Source organism: Hippoglossus stenolepis, chromosome 17 (genome assembly GCF_022539355.2).
Source record: "Hippoglossus stenolepis isolate QCI-W04-F060 chromosome 17, HSTE1.2, whole genome shotgun sequence".
Taxonomy (NCBI): Eukaryota; Metazoa; Chordata; class Actinopteri; order Pleuronectiformes; family Pleuronectidae; genus Hippoglossus; species Hippoglossus stenolepis.
In genome coordinates this window covers 5,951,627-5,976,879 of record NC_061499.1, presented here as the reverse complement: position 1 = coordinate 5,976,879, position 25,253 = coordinate 5,951,627, and the positions used below count along the sequence as shown (strand labels likewise).

General features: G+C 43.8%; 4 protein-coding genes across 6 annotated transcripts; 2 read left to right on the top strand and 2 right to left on the bottom strand.

The window, feature by feature from the left end:
• Nucleotides 1-313: 313 nt before the first annotated feature.
• rnf5 (ring finger protein 5) lies at nt 314-8,544 on the bottom strand. The gene is made up of 6 exons (XM_035182740.2): nt 8,154-8,544; nt 3,528-3,546; nt 2,462-2,574; nt 2,318-2,375; nt 2,077-2,188; nt 314-1,918 (listed from the first exon to the last, which is right to left on the bottom strand). Exons 1-6 carry the CDS (start codon nt 8,372-8,374, stop codon nt 1,800-1,802), a joined length of 642 nt encoding a protein of 213 aa, XP_035038631.2. The 5' UTR covers nt 8,375-8,544; the 3' UTR covers nt 314-1,799.
• A 732-nt stretch (nt 8,545-9,276) lies between these two features.
• On the top strand, nt 9,277-11,734 carry utp23 (UTP23 small subunit processome component). Its single transcript, XM_035182739.1, has 3 exons — nt 9,277-9,682; nt 9,824-9,998; nt 10,218-11,734. The coding sequence occupies exons 1-3, from the start codon at nt 9,495-9,497 to the stop codon at nt 10,605-10,607; spliced, it is 753 nt and encodes a 250-aa protein (XP_035038630.1). The 5' UTR covers nt 9,277-9,494; the 3' UTR covers nt 10,608-11,734.
• Nucleotides 10,766-17,613, bottom strand: LOC118124697 (double-strand-break repair protein rad21 homolog A). 2 transcript variants are annotated; one of them, XM_035182738.2, is made up of 15 exons: nt 17,510-17,613; nt 16,730-16,793; nt 16,595-16,678; nt 16,170-16,299; nt 15,895-15,994; nt 15,571-15,677; nt 15,130-15,339; nt 14,904-15,026; nt 14,649-14,777; nt 14,116-14,339; nt 13,888-14,044; nt 13,593-13,738; nt 13,263-13,424; nt 13,025-13,105; nt 10,766-12,895 (listed from the first exon to the last, which is right to left on the bottom strand). In XM_035182738.2, the coding sequence occupies exons 2-15, from the start codon at nt 16,736-16,738 to the stop codon at nt 12,704-12,706; spliced, it is 1,854 nt and encodes a 617-aa protein (XP_035038629.2). In that variant the 5' UTR covers nt 16,739-16,793; nt 17,510-17,613; the 3' UTR covers nt 10,766-12,703. The 2 variants fall into 2 exon arrangements, with proteins under 2 accessions (XP_035038629.2, XP_035038628.2); XM_035182737.2 differs by having other exon boundaries at nt 16,595-16,793; nt 17,510-17,602.
• Nucleotides 17,114-21,904, top strand: si:ch211-153f2.3. 2 transcript variants are annotated; one of them, XM_035182743.1, is made up of 3 exons: nt 17,114-17,220; nt 21,133-21,274; nt 21,407-21,904. In XM_035182743.1, the coding sequence occupies exons 1-3, from the start codon at nt 17,177-17,179 to the stop codon at nt 21,527-21,529; spliced, it is 309 nt and encodes a 102-aa protein (XP_035038634.1). In that variant the 5' UTR covers nt 17,114-17,176; the 3' UTR covers nt 21,530-21,904. The 2 variants fall into 2 exon arrangements, with proteins under 2 accessions (XP_035038634.1, XP_035038632.1); XM_035182741.2 differs by lacking the exon at nt 17,114-17,220 and having other exon boundaries at nt 20,775-21,274.
• The last annotated feature ends 3,349 nt before the right edge of the window (nt 21,905-25,253 follow it).

Here is a 25,253-nt window from a genome sequence, read left to right as displayed (position 1 = left end):
TCAGTGGAGTTCTCTTAAGTCTAAATTCTTTTGGGAATGTCAGATCTGAATTTGGGTCTTTGTCCCATTAAAGCAACACTATGTGACTTTATAACCTTAGAATGGGAAACGTTGTCCCTTTCCCAAGTCAGTGAACCATCAACCACCTCGTCACCCTGAACGTCTGGTGAGCAGATCTCCTGTGAGAAATGTGGAACTGACTGATGAAGAACTTCAAACTTCTGGTTTTACTGAGAGCGTCTTAACGTGCACTGTGAAATACAAGAGAACAAATGAGCTGAACCATTCTCACATTGACGGGGAGGCACACACCTTTTTTCGCTCTTGTCATTAACATTTATTTAACATTTTGAGAGAACAGGTTTTTAACTTTTTTATTTTATTTTCCAATAAAACACAGGAGTTATGGAAACCAGGAAACAGATGATTTCTCGCTTTACAAAAGCATCTTGAGACCTACTCGCACATCTCGTCGCCCTCCGTGGCTGGTCGTCCAGTCAAACACGTAAAAACAGCATTTACAATATTCATATATACAAATATATAATGTACACACACTCACTCGGACACATACAGTCAGAGAAAATCATAATAACTAAGTGTGACAGAAGTGTTTTTACATTTTTAGAATCACACCGGGGCTCAGTTAACTGAACTGTTGCTTTTTCACCTCCACGACTCAAATGGTTTCTCCCTACTTCTCACACTGACTCTTCTTCTTCTTCTTCTTGCCGTCATGTGCAGCATCTCATCAAACTACTTCACTATCCACTGCTTTTCTCTGTCTGTCAGATTTGTTTTAAAGTCGCTCAAATAGATGCAAAAAAATAAAAATAAAAATAAATCTCCCAAACTGGCCCTCGGTCGGTAAACACACCCATGTGCGCACAGCTTTGTGGGGAAAGGAGCAACACGTGGTCGAGCACCAGCACTCTCCGAACCTTAAGACAGCTCTACCTACAAATGACTTCACAGTGCAATGGCAGTTTTTTTTGTTTTGTTAAGACATAAGTATATAAAAATGCATCCATCCATCTGTGCTATTTCTTGTCAGTATGATTTTTAAGAGCAGGTCGCAAATGCTAAAACTTGTTCATGTCACGATCCAATTATATTTTTCACCCTCTGACATCGTGTGCGACTGATGCGCGACTCTTTGGCCTTTTAGGGAGTGAGAAACGGTTGCCATAGCAACAACGATGCGATCTCATACCCCTCCCGCTGGTCCCCGCTTTGACTGAAACTTTCCAAAACATGCCTCCCTCTCGGTGTTAAAGGGATTCGAACCAAAACAATGAATCACTAACTTTACTTTACCTCCACCCCCCCTGTGTGAGTTTAACGCACACACACACGAAGAAAAACTTTCCATAACTCACTCTGGTCACGTAATACTGTCCCTTAGTGTCCAACTTTACTGTTCTGTGTGCATATATCTACGGGTGTGTGTGGAGAGACAGGGCTCACACGACTGATTTGGGGTTTCGGGCAACACGACTCTTCAGCGAGCGTTTCTTGCATAAACAATATAAGAAGCAGGTGGTTTGGGCCGAGTTTCCTGAAACAAATTCACCTTTTCCAGGAGGAGAAAAACTAATTTCCCGTAGTTGTCGTCTCATTTTGGGATCAAACACACTGCTACACTCTCCTCCAAGTTCAACACCTGCTAGAAAATGTGACACAAGTGTGTGTGTGTGTGTGTGTGTGTCTGTGGTTTAAGCTAAGTGTGTGTTTTGTATTTTTTGCACTCCTCCCTCCCATTGATCCACTCTTCTGTCCATCCATCCATCCTCTCTCCATCACACGCTCAGGAGCCAGAAGAAGAAGAAGATGGCCACGAACAGAAAGAGGGAGTCCTGCCAGTTGTTATTGCCGTTGTTGAGGTTACCGTTGCCTTGCTGATCACCTGTGTACGGATCTGGTGGAAGAGAAGAAGAAGGATGTATTTACTGCCCTGAGTTTGCGTCTGGGCCAAAAGGAAACAGCAGGTCTGAAAATAAAAAAGGAAGACACAGTAATGGGGAAAAGACAATTTGTTAGATTTTGTCTCACGTAGCCACAACCTGGTGCGTTTACCTGCTCTGTGAAAGGGGTCGTTGGCGTTGAAGACTGTGGTGAAGAAGCCAAAGGGGAAAGCACCAATGCCAAAAGACATGTGGAAGCCATTGTCCCCGAACCCCTGGAACATCTGTGCAAAGAAAAACCCAAAGATTTGTTTGTTTTTGTTTTAAATGACAGCCAGATAATGTATTTATGAGCAGTGAGAAACTTCTTGATTCACTTCTGGAGCGTCATCAGTGAAGAGAAACCGACTCACCCCGCCTCTGCTCTCTGGCTCTGTCCTCTGTCCCTGAGGCCGAGGGGGAGTTTTCAACCTGAGCGACGACAGAAACGGTTCATTCAAATAGAAACCGCAGAGCTGGCACGTAAACACACTGAGGAAACAATGCACTCCGTGTACCTGGGGTCCTCCTGGCTGGAGCTCCCTCTGCCGTACAGCGGGATCACTTTCTCTCTGCTGATACCGGCTTTACACACAGGACACTGCTGCCTGTTGGGCCTCGTCTCCAACCACTGAGGGAAAAGGCAAAAGGTTTAGAATACAGATGAGATCAAACTCTTTCTTTTGACTTCCTTCAGGAAACTGAGCTTTACTGTCTAAACACCAGTGAGTCAGTCTCAGCTGTCAATCATGACTATCATCTAATAACTAATTAAAACCAAACTTATCAGAACCACGAACACTTAACAAACATTAGTGTGATGAGAGCTACCTAATAACACAGAAAACGTCTTTGAAATAATTAATGTTAACATGTACTTTCACTTTTTAGTTTGGCCCATGTCCCAACCACTAACATGGACGAGCATTTAGCACCGAGATCTTTTATAATGACATTTAATCTATAAGTGAATCGACACAGTTCTTCTGCTGCCTCTCAGAGCAAAGTGCAGCTCCACTGGGCTCAGGGCTGAGGTGCAGAGGGAGCTGTGGTAAACAGGTATTAAGTACATTAGCATGTTTAAGCTGCAGTAAATCAGCTGACAGGTGCGGTTCCTGCGCCCGCGCTTACATCACGTCCCTCCGGTTACACTCGAGTTAATTGAGCTTGAGGGGTCGACTCTGCAACAACCTACTGACAGACCCTGACTCTGCAATTGACCTGCAATATTCTCTTTGCGTTTGCGTATGTGGGACCGTGCCCTAAAGCGAGAGCAGAGGTTGACATTTCCTTCATGTCCTGCAAGCGGATGACCAATCAGGACAGAGTGGGCCAACTAACCAGTCAGAGCAGACTGGGCTTTATCAGGAGGGGGGGCATTAAAACCAAGTGTTTCAGACAGAGGCTGAAAAGAGGAGCTGCAGCAATGGACAGTTTGAGGATACTTATGTGTTTTCTGAACATTAGAGCGTGGAAACCTTTCCAAGTAAGAACCTAAATTGAAGTCATGAACCTGAGTATGAGCAGAATGTGTCTCCTTTAATGAAATGTACAAAGAAGAAGAATAACAGAGGGGATACTCACTTGATGAAGACAGTGCCAGCTGCAGGGAGACAAAGAGACAAAGAGGAAAGATTCATTTGCATTCTCTTCAAATGTCAGCTCAGTAACTAAATTAAACAAATCTCAGAGGATACAATAGAAATCTCTTGGTGTCAGATTTTCCTCATCATCACTCCACAGTCCACCTGGTTAGAAACACCAGTGGCTGATTAATCTGATTCCTGCTCCCCATCGTTTCTAGTAATTGGCTCCATCTGTTGCCTGAGCGGCTGCAGGCCCCGGCCAAGCTGCTGCTGCATTGTGGGAGGTGGCGGAAACCCAGGAGACGGACAACGACACGGTGAATATTCCTGCATCCTAGACCTATCGATTTTTTTGCCGAAATGCAACTAAATTGGCTCCGGGTGAGTTTACTTCTCACATTTATGTCGGAAGTGTTTTGTTTTGCAGCTTTTAATTTAACCAAACTAACAATGCAAGTCTGAAAGCTCGCTCTATATTACTGAGCATTCACGTGCTCTGGGGAAGATGCCATTACCCCGACTTGTGAAGCCATTGTTCGAAAGTTTGAAGTTGAAATATGGAAAAAAAACACGAAGGCGTATGTGTTTTATTTATGTAAACAACACTTAGACGCCTCTTTCCAGTATTTTCATACATTTTCCAAGTTGCTGTTGCTGGAAACTAATTTGGCTGATTATTCCGATACCACATGAACGGACAATCATTCCTGCACCATGGCTGCGTAATCGCTTTTGCATTTTATCTGTTTCATTTTGCCCAAACACCTCAGTTATTTACACTCTGCAGCTAGGTAACGTCTGCCCTGAGGTAAAGTTTACATTTCTACAGAAAACTAAAAAAATGGAGCGTGTTCCTGTCATGAAAGTGTTTTTTGTCTGAAAAGGATTAAATCCATAAATGGTTTGTGTAACTGCTGAAAACAACCATTTCAGATGTTTGATTTTCCTTTTCAAGAGACTAATCTTTGACTTCGCCTCCTTCTCGACGGCTCCGTCTCTTCCTCTGCTGCAGGACAGGTGATGCAGAGGAACAGGCGCGACTCGTTTCTCAGACACTTTCATCAGAAACTCAAAACCCAAAATAACCAGCCGAGCCAAAAACACACAGCAAGACACCACCTCATGACAATCTGCAGGCTGTGACACAAACACACACACAGTTCGTAGTGCCAAGAACACACACAAACACACATTTCAGGCTGTACAGCGTGACAGCATCTATCAGAGAATGACATTCCTGTGGATTCAAAGAGCCGAACAAAGCGCAGGGCCTAAGTTAACGAAACACATTCAGCTCGGATTAAACATGTGTCCACACGTACATCACAGCTCCTGTGACCTGAAAACAACTGCTTAGTTTCCAATAAGTGGCTCGAGCGCTGTTAAGCTAAGCCCGACTGCGGCGAGCCGTGCACGCCTCCTTAGCGTTATCACGGATTCTGTTCCCACAAGTCTCACCCTTATTATTATACTATCATCTGCCTCCTGGTGTTTAAGTGTAAATGTTTTACAGACAGACGGCCGTGGAGTGCACTTATCTGAAATGTCAACAGCAGAGGAGTGTGTACGTTTTGTCCTCAGTACTTCAGGGACATTTTTCCATGTAGTTTTAAAGGGTCAAACTTCACCAGACGCAGGAAATGTCTCATAGTGACGATATGGCCGAAAAATCAAGATAGATAATTTTCTGGATAAATGTCACATTAGGTTAATCAACTGTGTTTTACACCTTATTTTTTATGTTGCTATGCTATTGATTACAATTTTACTGCGATATTTATTGATATCGTTTTGCTGCCCGGCCCTCGCCTCCTCTGTAGTTCTTCTTAATCGATGACTGTTGTTGCTCAGGCGCCGTCACGTGACCCAAGTCTGAACAAACGGTCACGAGATAACGACGGCTCAGATATGTGGCAAAGCTCGTAACGTCTGTCTCGTGTGGATTGGCTGATGAAGACCGTGAGCTGTGACGTAGAGCTGAAACAATTAGTTAATCAATAATAAGGCAACTGTTTTCATAACCGATTGTTTCCATTGGTCGAGCTGTCTCTTTCTTACAGTCAGACGTTTGCTGGTTATGAACAATGTAATTTTGCTCCTGGTGAGGAATCATCACCTGCAGCCTCTGTGTGCGTCCGACACAGACAGGTCTGCTCCGGAGGATTGTGAAGATGTCACACACTCATTAACCTCAAAGTATTAAAGTCACATTAATGTCTCTTTCACACAAATCCTCCCTCTGGACTCTGCACTCTATTAAAGCGTTTTCAGACATGAACTCTGGAAAATGTTCAGTTGTTTTAAGTTCAGTTAAACGTGGCAGCCTCTGAGGTACTGGGATTAAAAATGTATTGTATTTAATATTTATTCCTGTACATTTTTCTAATTAAGTTTTGAATGTGAAGCAGCAGGTGAACTGACACTTCGACCCTTTTCTCTCTTGCCGACAATTTCATCATCACGGTTTCATCACATTGCACAAACGTCGAGAGAGAAAGCGACACGTGGGTAACACGGCGACTACATTACATCAGCCCCTAACGAGGGAGCTTCAATGTATGGTTGTGTAGCAACAGCACACGTGAGGGTAAGAGGATTTTAACAGAAACACACAACTCCTCTAAACCATTCTTAACAAAACCATGAAAACATAACTAGACAATATTGTGATTCATGCACTGGAGATGAAGTTTTACCAAGAAACAAAAAGTCAAATTCACTGTGGGAGTCAAACACTTGGTGGAGAACATATTTATAAACATTTTTTCTGTGGTTTAACACTTCAAGTCGAGCAGCTTGTCTTCTCCTCTCCCTCATTCCTTTCATTCTTCTCTGCAAGATTTCAACCTGAGATTCCTTGAGAACTGACAATAACCCTTAAAACCGTCTGTTCCCGCAGATCAATCATTGAAAGAAACCTTTTGTGGATATCAGTTTTATGCCGATAAAGGTATTATCTTTGCTTCTTCTGTGTTTTTGCTAAAAATAAATTCTCCTTTGAATAAAAGTTAATAGCACCCATAATAGAAAACTGATTACAAACGACACTAGAAGGTAGCAGGAGTATTTCCATCCTGCCTATAAAAGCAGCTTCTTGAATATAGACTGTATATAAAGATGGACGACATGACAGCTCCCAAGAGTGAAGCCAAAGCGACTCGACTTCATCTCTGGATGGTGGGAGGGAGAGGAGAGGCGTCGGCCATCTTTATTTACAGTCTCCGGTCCACACCCACTCAGGCCATTGTCATTTTAAACTGTTGTTTTGTGCCAACAACCGATTCAGTTACATCTTCTCCTGTGTGAGAGTGTAACAAAGCCTGTTGTGACTCTCACTGCTGACGTTTATAGGTTTGACTCCGGTCTCACACACGCTCGGCCCTGATCTCACGTTAACCTCGACCTGGGAACGAGCACAGCCGCCAGTCCACACCCCCGACTCATCAATGACACACACACACACACACACACACACACACACACACACACACACACACACACACACACACACACACACACACACACACACACACACACACACACACACACACACACCATGTGACGTTCTCAACACAAAGTGGTTTGAAGGTTGAGGTTTGCGCAAGACCTCATCAACACCCTGATAAGAGAAAGGAGTAGACGCTCAGGTTGAGAGCGACCTCAGGTTACACAGAGCTGTTAGGTTCATTATTGATTTATCTGTTTATCTGTTTAACTAATGAGCAGGACAGTTTCTTTTTTGTTGAAAAATAAAACATGTCAGTTCTGCCTGGGAGACAAATGGTATGATTACAGAACCAGCTCAAACATTTCTTTGGCAGTTTCTCGTCAGCTTGTCTGTTAGTTAGTTAGTTTGCAGGATTTCCATGAAACTTGGTGGTTATGCATCAGGAAACCTATTAAATCAGGAGGCAGATCCAGGAAATTTGTCTAATTTCTTTAACATTGTGAGATGAGTTATTCTCAGAGCTATTATTTTCATTTTTAATTAACCTCGTGATGTTTTTGATTCACATATCACAAGTTCCCAGTTCCCAATGTGGCATCTTCAGGTTTCCTCACATCTGAGAGACCAGAGACCATTTTGTGCTTTTCTTATAAGTAATGAATTTATCGAACTAATAGTTTCAGCTGTTCTGCAAACCTGGAAACAACCTGTCCGGACTGCAGTCGCTGCTGTGAAGGACTGAAGAGTGAGCTGATGCAAATGATCAACACCCTGAAACAGGAAGATTAATGTGTGACAGAGCAGAGCAGAGTGTGTGTGTGTGTGTGCGAAGCCGTGACCTCTGACCTACATCAGACAGGGTGACCTGGGTCATTAAATTCCTCACAACACCAGAGCAGATCTCAAGTGATGTTAAATGTGATCAGCCTCCATTCGACCTCTTGTCCCCCCCCCCCTAGCACACACACATGTTATATCAACTGGTTTAGTTCATATTGATCCATGTGCTGCGAGTTGTTTAACTATCTTGTTTGCATTAGCCTGTGTTCAGACCGATCAGATGAGTCCAAGTGACGGCAGAAGGAGGCCGATCACACGGTTAAACTACACTCGGGTCCCTCGGTGCTGAACACAAACAACCCCCCCCATCCAGCGGCCCTCTTCCCCGGCTCGTACCAGAACAAGTGGCCGCACATGCTGATGACAGCGTCCCGGGCAGTGTCCAGACATATGTTGCACTCGAAGGTGGCCCGCTCCCGTTCTCCCTCCCCGCTGCTGCTAGCACCGCCGCCGCCTGCTCCTCCTCCGCCGCCGCCGTCGCTGCTCTCCCCGGCCGGGAATCCTCCTCTGCTGGCCGGCCCGCCGTCACTCGAGGACCGGGGATCCGCGGCCGCCATACTGTTCAGTGTGCACGCGAACCACGGGAGGTAAAGCACCGACCTGAGGCAACACACACGGGCCCGAGCCGACAGGAGCTGACGCTTGATCCGAGGCAACGACAAGTGTCACCGGAGCGACCGGAGGCGCTGCTGCTGCAGATCTGCCCCGAAACGAGACTTCCGCTTCCGGGAAAACAAGAGGCGAGGACCGGTGACGACACAAACACCCCCCGTATTATACTACGAATACTACTAATACTTCTACTACTACTAATACTACTGCTGCTAATGCTACTACAACTTTACTGCAAACACTACTACTGATACTAATCATAATAATATTCATCATAATATTAATAGTTTCGGCCTCTGACATGATTAATAATAAATAAAAATGAATAAAATATTGTCCATATTTCACGTGTTACATGTTGTCCCTAGTAACACAAGCACATTCACGTCACAACCCCTCTGCCCAATTTGTTTCCACTTTCCCTTTGTACACCGCCATTGTATCATAAAGACAGACACCATATTAATAAGTTCATAATTTATGTATTATAATCACTCTGCCTGTTTTACATTTATTGTCCACTTGATGGCGCAGTAGAGCAAATGAAGCGCCATGAAGCTTCATCTCGCCATCACTAATCATAACATATTAACATATAATTATATTAAAGTTTGTTTTAAAAAAACTATATATATATATATATAACTTAATATTACTATTACTTATAAAGTAAGCCTTTATAATATATAATATTTTCTTAGAAATAAGATTACGTATAACTACATATAAAAACACATTAAAACAAATGTATATACATTCTTAATGAAACCAAATCTGACATAATAAAATAAAACAGAAATGCCTGGACGGTAGGACTAGTTCTTGAAACAGCCGGAACCTTTGTCGTGCAATGTGTTTCCGGTCGGAGACATGAGAATGTAACCACGGCATGCCATGTTGTGTACACCAGAAAAACCCACGCTGAGAGAAGTCAGCGGCTTTTAGAAACATCTGTATGAAAACCTTCAGGTAAGACTTTTAAACAACATCGTGTACTTATATCCCCTGAAGAGGAAGGAGAAGTCCCCCCCCACCCCCTCGCGGTGACGTCACCTCCCCACCACCATGAAGATCAAGAGACAGAAACAGGCCAAGAAAACCATCAGCTTCTACAAGTACAACTTCAGCTTCAGGGAACCGTTCCAGATCCTCCTGGACGGCACCTTCTGCCAGGCGGCCCTGAAGAACAAGATCCAGATTAAAGAGCAGATGCCCAAGTACCTGATGGGGGAGGTTCAGCTGTGCACCACCAAGTGAGTGCACCTACTTCAGGAAGTTACATATTACTTATCCTTACACTTAAGTATTGCATGTTAATTATTCCTTATACTTCCATGTACTTCACTGTCGTCCTCCGATCTAATGTCCTGTGTCTCTGTGTCTCTGCGTCTCAGCTGTGCACTGAAAGAACTGGAGACTCTGGGGAAGGAGCTGTACGGAGCCAAACTCATCCTGCAGAGGTATCAGGTCAGGAACTGTGCACATTTCAAGAGCCCAGTCCCTGCTTCCGAGTGTCTGCTGTCCATGCTGGGGGAGACCAACCTACACCACTACTTTGTAGCCACACAGGTGAATACTATACTGATACTATGAGACCCTACACACACTCAAACACCATCCAGAGGAGGTCTTACACTTATATATATGTTTAACAAATTGCAATCATACCTAAGATGTCGTTATCAAGCTTGCTATTTTACAGTTTAACTATAAACACTACCACGACTAACATGTGTAAACGTGACAACCTCTTACACAAGTCTGTTGTATTTTGTGTGTCGTCTCCAGGACCACACTCTGACCGCAGGCCTGAAGAAGATCTCGGGCGTTCCTCTGTTCTACATCATCGCCAACACCATCGTCCTGGACAAACCCAGCCAGGTGTCTCTCGATCAGGTCCAGGCCGTCTCGCTGGGGGAGCTGGTGAGCCCGGCCCAGCAGCAGAGCATCCGCAGCCTGAAAGAGGAGCAGGGCATCGGCCAAGGGGACGGAGAGAGACGAGGGAGGAAGAGGAGGAGGAAACAGAGCCATCCTAACCCTCTGAGCTGCCTGAAGAAGAAGAAGAAAGGAGGGCCGACGCCGCCCCTGAAGAAGACGGAGGAGGGGGAGAAGAAGAGAAACCGACCGAAGAAGCAGAAGACGGAGGAAGTGCCTGCTCCTGCAATAACAAATACATAATGTGGCAGGAAGACAGACACTCAAGCCATTTTGTTGCTTACAAAAATAACATTTGAAGATGTCAAATAATTTCATGTTTAATATAAAACCAGAACTTCTGCTCTGTTCTTCTGATGTCACCACATTGAACATGTTCATGTTTATTACACACAATGCCATTTTAAAATCTCAGTATTTATTTTAATTTGAAAAGTTCTGCGACAGTTTCCAGGACTCAGACAGAAACATAACCAATGTTTTCAAGATTCAGAGGATTTGTCTCGGGCTTTTATACAAAATATAAAAGCAGGTTTACAGGCACATAGTTCAAGATATAAGCTGCACTCGGACATTACATGACGTACAGTTTACATGAGAGGGGATTTTAAAAACCATGCATTCAGCCGTCTTTTGCAGAAGCAAGAAGGAAGAAGTGGGACCACAATGACTTGTTGGTCTGCTTGTTTTCACGCTGTGTGATTTGTTATTTCTGCTGGATTCAGTCTGTAGTAAGAGTCCAAACAATGACACACGTTCTCAATATGTCCATTCAGACCTCACTTGGTCATGTTCACTGTTTCCAAGTTGATTACTTATTAGTTTTACTTATAGATTAAAAACAAATACTATTCATTCTCTATAACTCTTGTATAATACAACATTGATTATTGATTATTGAGTATGAGCATTGAATAGATTATCTACTTCATGTCAAAGGTAACAGCTGAATTGTTTTCTTCGTCAAGATAATACAACATTACTGTAGAGCTGCTTTCAGACAGGCACCGCACTCCGGATGTTTTCCTGACATTTTCCAGATGTGGAAACGCAAGTCAGTTGCTGCCAGTCCCTGGTAAAATGTCTGAGTGGGCACGTGTGAGAATACAGCAGGAAAAGATGCTGACAAACTGCTTGTCAACATTACTGCTGAGCTAGTAGCTGCTTCGCTCACCATCTTCAATGTGCAGTAAAGTGAAATGTATACGTCATGTTCTGGAAATGTTCCTGTTGTGAACACGTCTGACCTGGACAATCTCCTGCCGTGTTCTGGAAAATGTCAGGACATTATCCGGAGTTCACCTGAAAACAAGATGTCACCCACCTGTAACTAAATGATTTTCCATTTATAAAAGGGACATTGGATTAAATGAGTTTGTGTCATTTCAAGAGTAAAAGAGCAAGACGGCAATAAAATGTAATTTCTGCAGCAATTCCGCACAGAGCATGCACACGTGGCAGAACACTTGTGTTTACATACAGGTTAAAAGTCTCTAGATATTTTTTATAAGCTGTGTCCCAAATCTATACTAAATACTAATTATGTGTAGACTATATACTAATGTTTATAGCTATTTCCTTGAGAGGAAACCAGCATACTGAAATGTATTGTAGGAGAATAGTGTACAACAACAGCACCTTAAAAGTTGTACTGTTTGTTTTTGTCTACTTTATTTTGTCTAAAGACTTGGGACAGAACTCTAGCAAGCAGAGAGTTTATAAAGTGCTACGCTACAGTTGTATAATGATTAATTGCTGGTTGAGTTTGCAAATCACTATTTAAGTAACTGTTTAATTGTACTCCTGCAGAAACTGGATATAGTGCATGCTCCTTTTGGGCTGATGTCTGTGTACGTGACAACACTGCAGATGAGATCTTCTTCATGCAGCAGTGGGAGATTTGAGTCTCTCAGTAACATGGTTGATTGAGTTATCGGAGCACAAACACACACAGTCGTCTTCCACTTTAAACAAATCTTAAAATAGATTAGTTTGGTGCAACAAAACGCCTAAAAAGCAACTCCAAACAACAAGGGTTCGGATTTGGTAGAGTCCTTTTGATTCACAAGATAGAATAAATAATGATAAATAAGAATAAAATTAAAATCGTCCATGTTTGGAGTTGCAATTCTCTCTCTATGATCCAACCATGGTATTCAGTCCTCTTTCCTCCCATCACTGCTCGACTTTAAAATATTTCAGGCCGACATACATATACATCACCAGTAAACAAAGCAAAAACCACATATTTCCTAAAACAAAGTCAATAAACTCAAATAAATAAATAAATAAAGCGTTTTGTGAATTTAACGAACAAACCAAATGCTAAGGAGCGTTTTCTAGATGATGTGGAAGCGAGGTCCGGGCGTGGCGATGATGTCACTGTAAGGCTCCGCCTGCACCAGCTCCACCGCCTGCTGCTTCTTCAGAACCAGGAAGCTGTAGAACTTGGCTGCCGCCTGCTTCCTGTTGTTGTTGCAGCACATGTCCAGCAGGCTGATCGACTGGGTGCCCGTTTTGTCCATCACCCTCTGAGAGAGAGAAAGAGAGAGTCAGGGGAGGGAAGGCTCAGGCTTTTGCATGTCGTCATTAAAAAGTTGTAGCAGCAGGATGTCATGTCACGTTCTGCTTCTTCTAATAAGAAATGAGCACAAACAAACCTGGAGGCCATGGAGCATCTGCTGGGTTCTTTTGTTCCACCTCCTCTCCTCCTGGTCCTGGTCTCCCTGCACCTCCTCCTCCTGACACAGGGTTAAAAAACACTTGTAAATAATCATAAAGGAAACCTTCTGTTGAGTCCTGGATAAAATTAATGTCCATTCTCAGTTAATAAACGAAGATACTTTATGAAGAAAACCAAAAAATTAAACTAAAAGTTTTTCTAGATCTCTAACTGACCTCTTCATCAGAGTTGTCATCGTTCTTCTTCTTGTCAATGAGCAGGTCCAACTCTATCAGCTGGCTGATGCTCGAGGTGGTCTCCTCTGGGGGCAAGTCCACATTGGATGGTGTCTCCAGCTGCTGCTGCTGCTGCTGCTGTTGCTCGTCCAAAGCTCCCATCTGGAGAAGAGAGGTGAACAGAGATGGTGGAGGGTGTGTGGAGGATGTGTTAGAACGGAGCAAAGAGGGAGAAGAGCAACCGATGAGATTTACTGGGGCCCGGACATTAACTAGGGGGTGAAATCAGTTGTGGACAGACACTTCTACTGAGGAGACATCTGTACTCACAGGCAGATCTGGCTCTGTGTCCTGGGATTTGCGTTTTATGCCTCGTTGGGAAGATGGTGGCGGCATCACTGACTCGTCCAGTGTGGTCCTGCTGCCCTCCACCGCTGCAGTCTGAAGCATGCTGGCCTCCTCCATGATGGTCTGGTCTGGAAGGCAACCAGACGAGCAAGAGTAAAACTGACATTGACAGATTGTCATTACTTTTGCCATTTTATGAATTCCGATCCATAACAAAGATCAGAAAACGATGTAATACAGGAAGTGTAATTATCTACAGTCTCCAGCAGTTTCTCACCCATGATGTCTCTCTGCTGGGGACCTGTTGTTTCCTCTCTGGGGACCTCTGGATTCTCCAGATCTTTGAGGAACTCATCCAGACTGTCGGCCTCGCCACCTTTCCTCCTCTTCCTCATCTCATCAGGTACCAGTGGCGTCAGACACCTTGTGAACATCTGGACAGAGAAAAGAAGAAGCTTCAGGTCCTGTGACTGCCCTCCCTGAATAACTGTACATCTCTTGTTACCTTGAGCAGCCTCATGTTCCAGAGCGACTGAGCTGGCAGGGAGAAGAGCTTCTCGACTCCCCCGGTCTCCTTCCACATCATCAGCTTCTTGGTGGGAGGCGCCAGGTCCAGCGTGGTGACGATGTCTGAGTAGTCAGAGAGCTGTGCACGGATGGTTTTACTGTCCAACTCCTTCACGCTGTCCACAATCAACTTCCTCTTACGCTTTGCCTTGGTCTCCTTCACTGCAGAGGCCACAAGGAGACGTGAGACATGAAATATACCAAACTTGAAAAATTACTTTTTCTATTCAGAATTTATCAAGACACATTTTTAATGGATTCTTAATTGAAGCTCATAAATTCCCATAATAATTTCATCAAGTTCCCTTTTTCCTGCTGATTATTGAACTACAACCCATGTGATCGTCAGAATTTATGTTCAAGATGTTCAGATCTTCTTTTTGGAAAGCGGAGGACAATAAATTGGAACTGTATCTAGTCATGATTTCAAAATTTAGACTGAAGTTTCAGTGTTGGTTCCAGCATCATTACCTGTGATGTCAATGGGCTCCAGGGCAAAGGTTTCCTCCTCGTTGTGAACCAGCGCCGTCTGTTCCGTCTGGTCGGCCATGACCGGGAGGGGCTCTGTGGGGCCTGAGTCTGGACTGTCTGGAGCTCCCGCTAACAACACACAATCACAGTCACTCAACACAAGGGACATACAGACAAATGTACTATACTTTCAACTTCTTACATGAAACTACAATTTGTTCATGGTCCGGTGCTGAGATCATTCGTTGAACTGACCTGAGAGGGCGTCAAAGTCATCGTCATCATCTCCGTGGTCCTGAGGCATCATCACACTCGCTGTGATGGCGGGGGGGTCGTCAAAGATGCCACCTCCGTCCTCATTGCTCAGAAGCTTGTCCACTACACAGAAAAGATGAGTCATTTTATTGTTTGAGCCACTAGTCTGAAGGGGAACTGTTTTTATTTATTGCATCTATTTCCCCAGGTGAGTGTCGACTCTCACCCAGCATGCCCCCCTCACTGCTCTCCATGGGGTTGTCACCAAAGTCGTCCTTGTAGTGGTCGTCGTACTCCAGGTGGTTGGACTTGTCCACTATCGGGTTAGCCACGCCCTCCGCCTCCAGCAGCAGGTTGGAAGCCGACGTCGCCATGATGTCCACCTCGAACGCACTCTCCTCTCGCATCATCTCGCGGTCTTCCATCCCGAAGTCAGCTGCACAAGAGAACTGTCTGTTAGTGTTTATGATGTAGAAAGTGGGTGAAAAAAGTGTTTTATCTGCTTAAGGCATTTAACTCAGTATTTGACTTTAACTTAAATCCTTCTGTGTAGCTTCTTATTTGTAATGTATTTGTAAAAGTATAAAGCTGTAGCATTACATGGAGTCTCCTGATGTTTGAGACGTTACCAAATAAAAGCATACATGCTCAGAAGAAGGCAGCTCACCAAAGTCATTGTCCTGCAGCAGGTTGAGGTTGCCCACCTCCTCTCTCATGGTGATCTCCTCCACTCTGCTCTGGTTCAAGTTGAACTGCTGAGCCACGTCAATGTCACTGAGGAAAACAACACAACACACAGTCAATGTGAATGAAACAAAAATGGACATTGGCAATGGTTCAAATTGGCGTATACTTGGTCAGTGAACATTAACGCTGATACTGACGTGTCTGTGAAAGGCTCATACCGGCCGATATTATCTGTTGGGCTCTGACATTGAAGCTGAGTGGTTTTTCTACCTCGTGTTCTGAGGGAGACTGAGAGAGGACTCACTCGAGGTCGGGCAGTGGCTGGTCGAAGTCGTGGAACTCCTCAGGAAGAGTGATGGCGTTGTAGGCTGCTTCTCTGTTCTCCTCTGGCAGATCCACCACACCTGAACCAACACAGTGGAGGGAAAGAGTCACAGCATGAGGCGGTTCTCAAGGGGCAGAGGAACCAGGATGAATATACACTTTGACAGATGAAGCTTTCACATTAATACAACTGGTTTCAATCTGACTGATGCTGCATGTATTTTAAGATAACAGTGACATTAGTTCCCCTCTGACCTGGTCTAAAAGCCATCTTGATCTTGATGAAGGCCTCATTACAGTCGGCCAGCAGGTACTTGGCCTTCCTGTGGTAGATCCTCACCACCCCCAGCAGCAGGTGCCCCGACGTCCGCAAAGCCATTTTCACCTGTGACAGAATCAACAAAAATTAGAACCATAAAAATTACTGTAAAATAAATGTGCAGTGCTTTAACGACAATTTTCCTTTCTAAAGAGGGTGTCAGATTTTTGGGGATATTTTTTTATATAATTTTGAGCATTGACTCTGAAATACAAATCCCCAAAATACACATTTACAGAAATACACACCTTAACTTTATAGGAAGAATATGTGTTCATGCAGGATTCACAAAAAAACAAAACATCAACACGTAATCTGTTTTGAAAGTGAAGGTGTGCAGGTGACGACCCTGAGGAGCTACCTTGGGTGAGATGATGCTCTCCACGCTGCTCTCCAGATTGCACTCGAACACGTGGGCTTTGGTCAGCTTCTTGTCCCAGTGGGCCGCCAGCCAGATCTTGGCCAGCGGCCCACGCTTGCTGAGGACGAAGTGGGCGTAGAACATTGTGTCAGCGCCTTCTCACCACGAGGGGAAAGGGGAAGGGGGGAGGCTGTCAGGCCTGGAGAGAGGAAAGTAAAACATTTCCGATAATTATATAATCGCCCCAAATTGTCAATTAATAGAAAGATATCAAACTGAATCAAACATCGCAAGACTAAAGATCATTACAAAAGTTTTTTTTTAAAGAATCATTATCATTGACTGTTGATAACGAATCAAGGAAAAAGTTATTTTGCGATATTTATCTTTATTGTTTTATCTCCCTACGCTGAACTTTTTGTTTTCTATCTTTTATGTGTGGATATGTTTTGATTCCGTCTCTGATAAATCAAATAATAAAAGACACCTTCAGCCCCCGGACCCCAGCTGGTCTTAGGAGCGCCCCTGGCTGAGATGCTCGTGCACATGTGCAGCTACATGGTTTACATGTGATGGACCAACATGCCTGTTACATACATGTGGAGGTGGAACCCCGGGACCTTCAGGTAGGAAACAACACTGACACTGAACCTGCTGCTTCATTAGAGACACATATTACATATCATCACATAAACATGACGAATCCGCAGCGGAGCAGTTCATCATCTTTCATAAATGTTGGCGTCATTAAGCGGAAATGACCGTGACAGGGATTTGAAACCGCATTAACAGCTGCACGCGCGTCTTCATTTCATATAAATAATGACGTGTGCGTGTGATTATCACGTTAATACACATGTCATGAGAAATCCATGTTTCACTTCCTCACCGTCACATTAAATATAAATGACTCACCGGTTCAGCCGTTCTGGGTTTTGGTCGTTTTTCCTCCACCTCCTCCCCCTCTTCCTCCTCTTCCTCCTCCTCCTCCTCTTCCTCCTCCTCCTCCTCCGACTCAAACAAGATGGCGCCCTGTCTCCCTCCTGCTGCACAGAGTGGGAGCCTCAGCAGGATGAGTGGTGCTGATGGGAGAGACTGGTGGAGACGGATGGAGTCAGGGAGGAGAGAAGTGTCTCATCCACCTGTGTGCTGAAGAAGTACATCCTCACTAGTACCAGGAGAAGAGCTGCACTCATTAGGCGAGTTAATGTGAAATGTACTTTATGTTACAAAGGTAAAAGTACAGAGGAGTATCAGAGCCAGGTGTACGGAAAAAAAAAGTTTTGCATTTCAAGGATAAAGTCGAAATGTTTAGAATAAAGTTGAAATGTCAAGACAAAGTCAAAATGTCCAAAAGGTGACATTTCTAGAATAAAGTCGACAGAGAAAAAGGTTTAAATGTCGAGAAAAAGGTTAAAATGCCAAATAAAAAAGTTGAAATGTTAAAGAAAAAGTTTGGAAATGGATGAATGACAAATGGATTTTAAAATAATCGCAAAATCGAGAACAAAGTCAAAAGGTCGAAAAAACTCTTAATTACAAAAAAGTCAAACAAAGTTGAAATGCATCAGAGCATAGTTACTTTATATTGCATATCGATAATACATTGTAATTATTGAGGAAATAGTCAGAGAAGAATTTTTAAAATTTTATTTCGAGAATAAAGTTGAATTGTGGAGCAAAAGTCAAATGTGTCTCCTATGAAACATAATCTGCAGAATAGTAACTCTGGCTGTGTGATCGATGTAGTTGCTGCAGCATTAACTTTCCTGTTTAAAGTACAAAATAGATTTTTTCAAAGTACTATATACAGTAAGTCGTGTGTTTTGTCAGAACAGCACAGTCACATCTGGCCAGGAGCGATACGTGAACGTTTGCACATGTGACACAGTCTGAGCTCAGCTGACGGAGGCCGGAGCGCTGCCGTCCCTCAGGCGGCGGGAGAACAGCTGCTTTCACCAAGAAGAGAAATAACAACTTAAAGCTGATTCTAAATATCTTGGTCTGATTTCAGGCTCCTATCTTCTTCTCTGTATCTTCCACTAAAGCAGATCATGTGCAGAAACTGTTAAAAAAATAAACAAGGAGCCTAAAGCACGTTAAACTTTGTGAGGCTGGAAACATAAAAGTTAAGAGAGTGGAGCGGTTTTCTTTTTTACAGACACAGTTTCTTTTATTGATGCTCAACCTGCTCCGGCTTTTGTTGGATACAAATAAAGTGGATGAATTGACGCTGGCCTGTTTAAAGGAGAAAAAAAGCAATGAAACATTTTTTATAAAACTTAGTTTCCTCCTTTTGAACCAGAGTGTGTTTTGGATTTTTTTTAAAGCAAGTAAAAGCACAAATAGATATAAAATACACAAACACATTCCAGTTCTTCTTAGACCATTCCTGTGATGGTCTGTACGTAGCTGACAGAACCACCAGGGGGCAGCAAAGTTGTCTGAAAGCTAACACACATGTGATCCTGTGGATAAGTGGAAGCTTTTTAGTGCAGAGAAAAATCACCTGACTGCGGTTGACTTAACTTTAAGACAATAAATGTTTAATCACCATACTTTAAAGAACTCTGAGTTACCGCTCTGCATTATTTTCCATCCATGTAGAAACAATAATCTAATTTAAACAGTGGCGCTGAACCCTTCCGGCCCATTAATACAATTTATTTTTTAATTTAGCATTAAACCTTTTTTTCATTTTCATTGTGCCTCTTCAAATGGAAACAAAGACATCCTGTTATGCTCCAGGCGACTCGGGGAAGTAGTAACAAATATTTGTCTGAACTCCGTGTGCAGGAGGCCCCTTCAGCTATTTTACATCTTCCACATGAACGGAAAGCTGGAGGGGAGATTATTATAAAACAAATACAACCATAGTTTACTTTGACTGGATAATCAGGGGGGTGTCTGAGGCTGTGTCTAGTTTCTTTAATTTATTGATCCGTCATGTTACCAGTAAATCAATATATCAATACATGACCGTCATCCTTTTCTTTGAGATTTCATTTTTAAAAATACCATTAAATATCACTGTGCTTAGTTGATACCAGAACTGAAAGAGGAATACCCCAATTAGCAAAAATAGTCAAACTGGGCTTGACCTTTGACCTTTGGCCACCAAAATCCAATCAGTTCATTGTCAGGTTACGTTAACGCGTGTCGCGCTTCTTCCTTGACCTTCAGGTCCGACGGCTCAGTTCCCTCCAACCTCTTCTCACGCTTCACAGACCTCTGCACAAATGGAGTCGTAGCTCACGTCTTACGAGCTCTGACAACTGAGGCTGTCCAACACGCTCGTCCACCCGTCTTTACACACCACTGCAGGACAGACAGACATTTATTTAACAGTCAAAGTGTGGAGCAGTGAGTGTTTTGATAAAGCGTTTGACATCACGAGGTCTCTCTCTCTCTCTCTCTCTCTCTCTCCTTGTTTCCTACGACACAGCGCTGAAAAGGAGCAAGAAAAAAATACTCCCTCAAAGTAAAGAATTATCTTGGGAACAAGCTGTGTTGATGAAAGCGTGATGTCCCTCCCCCCCAGTGTGTCCTCTCACTTCTCTCAGCCAGGCCCATAAGTCAGGTGGTAAATTAATACCCTACACCCCTGTTGCATCTCTGCACAGAAGTCAGAGGGAGGAGGAGAAAAACCTGCTCCTCTCTGCCAAAAACCGTCCCACAAACCCCAGAGGGAGTGGATTTATCCCGGGCACAAAGCCCCCGGTTGTATTTCACTGTAGGACGGCCTTTGTGTGTGTGAATCCGCTCACACTGCCGCTGTGTCTCCCTCCCTGCCCAACCTGTCCGTCTCCTAAGCTGACAAGCAGGTCTTACTTAGGGACAAGCTCGGAGAAAAGTCCACTGGGGGATGTGATGGATTTTGTGTGCGCTGGTACATGCGGGCGCGCACACAGGTTTTACACATGGGCACTTTGTCCAAAATGAGAGCTCGCTCACAACGCATTTCTCACACTGGAATTGTATGGGGGCCTGGCTGAGGAAAAGAAAGAGAAGCAGGGGGAGAAGAAGGAGGGAGGGTGTGGAGGCGCTGGTTGGAGGGGTCTTTTCAGTGCCTTTTTTTTGGGAGGCAACAATAGTCTTTGTCCGAGATCTTCCACCATTCTTATTAGTGTTACGGGAAGGAGGAGGAGGAGGAGGAGGTGTGTGTGGGGGAGGACGGCGAGGACCGGGAGGACGGTTTCTCCATAGTAACAATGACAAAACAAGTCAGTTCAACTCCAGGCAGGCGCAGGGATGATTGCAGCTGCTGAGCTGAAGCACAGAAACTTGTGCTGCCGAGTCCTGTTCAGTCAGGGGAAGGAGGAGGACCGGCACAGAGCAGATTCATAAGATAGAGAGGTGGTGAAAGGAAGAGAAGAAGAATCCTGTGTAAAAAGTTGATGTGTTTCTTGGCTGGAAGCAACAAGTGACTGCTTGCACATTCGTATCCCTCTCAGCATGGACCGGGACAGTCACAGCGAGGACACCTTGTCCACCATGGTCCTGGAGAACATTAAAAACAAACTGATTCATGCCTTCAGAGCAACAGGAGAGTCCAGAGAGGAGCCTCAGGACTCTGGATCCACTGTCAGACCGCTCAGCATCGGCCGCAGCTTCCAGGCCAACGAGGAGCTGAGGAGGGCGCAGATTGATGGAGCCATAACCTGGCTGAGGTCGGAACTGGTAAGCTGTGATTGCTGAGTTGATATTTGGTGCTTTTTCTCTGCAGTTTGCAACAGTTGTCACGAATTTGAATCCCCTCTCTGTCTTTGTGCCACATTGTGCTGATTCAGTTCTTTCATTGTTGTCATGCAGCTGGAAATGCGCTCTCAGGACCTCCAGCTGGCTCAGACACTGCTCGGGCTCAACACGGAGATCCAAAGACTGAGGAGGGAGAGTTTCGGAGGTGTGGAAGTAGAGGGGGAGGATCAGCAGTAGCCGGCCTCGGCAGACAGCCCCTAATCTGGGGTAGATAAGTGCTCTTACTGGAACCCACGGTGGACAAGATGCAGCCGATAGCTCCAGAATTCAAATGTAAAATATGAAATGAAACTTGTTTGTGATTATGGCTCTTTGAAATAAAATGTGTCATGGTGTAAAATAGAGATTTGCATCCAAAATAACCTGGATAACGGAATAAGATGTTTCATATAGATTAGAATTGTTTGCACTTTTGCAGAGTTGTGCTGAAGAAACCTGTCTTGTTTCTTTGCAAGTCAGGAAACAAGACGTTTTGAATGTAAAGATGGAATCAAGAAAAGTTTAATGTTGGCATGTTTTGTAATTTTGCAAAAAATAAAGAGTGCAACATCACTTTTTTTTCATGTCTTTATTGTGCTGGCATACTGCTGCAGTACAGTACCTGTTTGAAATACTGCTACACGTTGAAGAACGGTTAATAAACACATCAACATCTCATTTCCATACAAGTCTAGCTTCTACACTTCACAGGTTCTTTCTGTACATCAGCATCAATATAACCACAGTTTACATTTGAATGGATTTACAGCTGCACTGTACAAACTCGACTCTAATAATCTTTTCTCAGAGACATATTTACACTGCAGGGTCTCAATAACAATGTCTCACTGTCCCCAGAAGGTTTCATCACTGCTTGTGCATGATAAAGATTCAATGAACTCAAACTGTCCTGCTGCGGCGCTGAATTCATTCTGCACATCGTTATAGTCATGAAAGGTCAGCGAGCTTCCAGCACATGTGCACGCACACACACACACACACACACACACACACACACACACACACACACACACACACACACACACACACACACACACTGCGGTTGTAACACAGTGATCTCAGGTGCACATTAATGAGAATTTCAGAATTCAAACTTTCTCAGACAAACAATACTATGCAAAGACAGCAATGGCTTCAGGTCAGTGTTTTACTCAGAATTTGTGCTTCCCTGTCACACAGTTTATATACTAATTTAAAGGAATAGGACTAAAAGAGATGGATGATATGACAGCTCTGTAAAAGTGAAGCCAAAGCACCTCGCTCGCCCCCTGGTGGCTGACTGCAGTATGGTCATAATCCCTGCCTCCTCCATGTAATCTCTACTGTCCAGAGTTGTCCGTCTTTATTTACAGTCTATGAATAGGACATTTTGGAAAAAGTTTATTTGCTTTCTTGCTTTGAGTTATAGATGAGAAGACTCTCTCACTGTCTGTCCATTTAATTAGGAAGCTGCAGACATTGGTTAGCTTAGCTTAGCATGAAGACAACAAATTGGGGAAAGAGCAAGTCTGTTTTTGCACAAGGACAAGACTCATTCTGTCCTTAACTCCACTCATCCTCTTGTTGGGTTCTTCTTTGACAAAATAACATAAAATAAAGGGCAGTGAAATTATGGTGGGAAATAGCAGATTTATTAATCTGGCTCCACCTTGTCTTAGAGGATGTAAAGAAGTTGAGGAGAGACTCTGAAAAGTTGTTTTTCTTTTTCTAACGGTTTGAATTCTCAGGGCACAGAGCTTCTCCTGCTGAACGCTCTCTTTGATAATTCCCCGTAGTAAAGGGGTGGTGGTATCTTCAGGAAGGAGGTGGAAGAGCCCACCTCCCCTGAGCTGGAGTAGACGCTGCCGCTGCTACTGACGCTTCCTTGTTCGCTCTCAGAGCCCCAGTAGCTGCCCTCCTCTTCGTCTTCGTCTGTTTCCTCCTCCTCCTCAGACAGCTCCTGCTTGAGCTCCTGGATGCCGGAGTGAAGCTCCATCAGCTGCCGGATCAGAGCTTGGTCTTGGGAACGCATTTCCATCTGCACACAGGGAACAAATCAGTCTAGATTAAAGATGGATAGAGAGAAAACAGACATACAGGACCAGATATCTAATGATCACAAACTTGAAATGAACCTGAGTTTCTCTCCTTTTCAACATGACCAGGTTCAGGCTCAGTGTGAAGCCACAGCTATTTTTGATCTGAGCGTCTTTCAAATGCAAATCTCTGCTCTTTCTTCCCTCTCTTACGGACGGCTGTCTAATTGCCAGCATTGTAAAATAAGATATTCAGAATTCCACCAACTTCAGAGTCCGAAGTTTGTCCTGAGGAATGTCCCAGACGAAAAGAAAGAAAAAAAAAGAACCCATCTGGTCCGATCTGCATTTCTTTTCTCTCGTAATTACAGCACCCGGCTGAGACTGGGCTCCCACTGAAAGACGCCGGTTTTACTCTGCCTTTGTCAACACTTGGGAGAAATGAGAGAAGAAACACGAGCGTTTTCCTTTGAGGGAGTTTGAGATCTCCTCACGCCAAACACCAGATTATGTGTTTGTGCTTGGCTGCATCTGCACGAGTACGTTTTCTTCACCGTTCCACTGCAGAGTCGCATCTTAATCAAGAGCCGACGTGTGGATAACGAAACACCGGCCAGTTCTACTCGCTATTCATCACAGAGATAGAGTTGTAGAAACGATTTCATAATGGGAATGATGTAATTGGACCAGTCAGGCTTTTAAAGGGACACTCCACCAGTGTTTCTACACTTGAAGTTTAGTTTACTCTCTGTTTGGTGTCAGCAGGTTTCCAAAGTAGTTATATATCTGTCAGCTTGGTGGACGGAGATAAAACAGGTCGAGAGAGCGTCAGCACTGAAAACAACTGGAGGGGAGAAGTTTGAAGAAAGAAACAAGAGGCAGGGATGGAAAACAATAGTTTAAAAGTTTTTTACGATGAGTCGATTTCAGAAACGTTGGTCCATTGCTGCTGCTCAGAGGGTCGAGCCTCTGCTCTCACTGTCAGACGTGTGGTTTCTGTGCCTCACGACCCTCGGTTACCATGACGAGCTGTCTGCCTGAATGCACTAAATGCCGAGTGATATATTAAGCCTTGACAATGAGCCTCACACAGTTGGTCACAGAGGTGCAAACAGACACACACAACCACACACACACACACACACACACACACACACACACACACACACACACACACACACACACACACACACACACACACACACACACACACACACACACACAGGGCCTCTTTGAGTGGAGAGCATGGTTTGAAAGGGGTTGACATTGTAACAACATGACCTACATGCATCTTAGGAACAAAAAGGCAATAACTTGGGCTCCTCACATAAAAACACATTCAGTGTCCCAGGGGGTCATTTTGTTCATGTGACAAATGTCCTCTGACCTTTGACATAACAGACAATAAAATGCTTTTGTCCTCACTGGAATCTTACAGTTGTCAGACGACCACACAGTAGCTCAAGAATAATCTCATTCCTCAGCTATTGAGTAATATATTTTATATTTATCTCTCTTTATAATGGCTCCTCTGGAAATGTTAGCAGCATTATGATACCTTGGATATGAGTTTAGTGTATAAAGTTTAAAGAGTTCAACATATTAGACACAGCAGTGGTAGATGAAGAATTCAGATCCTCTACTTATATAAGTAAAAAAAGCAATAGCGCCGCATAGGAATACTCAAAATAGATATAATTCTTCAAGTATTACCAGCAAAATGTACTTAAAAAGAGTATTTTTACAAAAACAATACAACAACAAATGCATGAATCATTTTAATATTTTTATTGGAAAACAATATTGAGCTAAATATTGATAACATGAGCTTAAATTTCTTGCCATAAGCTTCTGGGTAAACACAGGCCATGCCAACTCAACTCTAT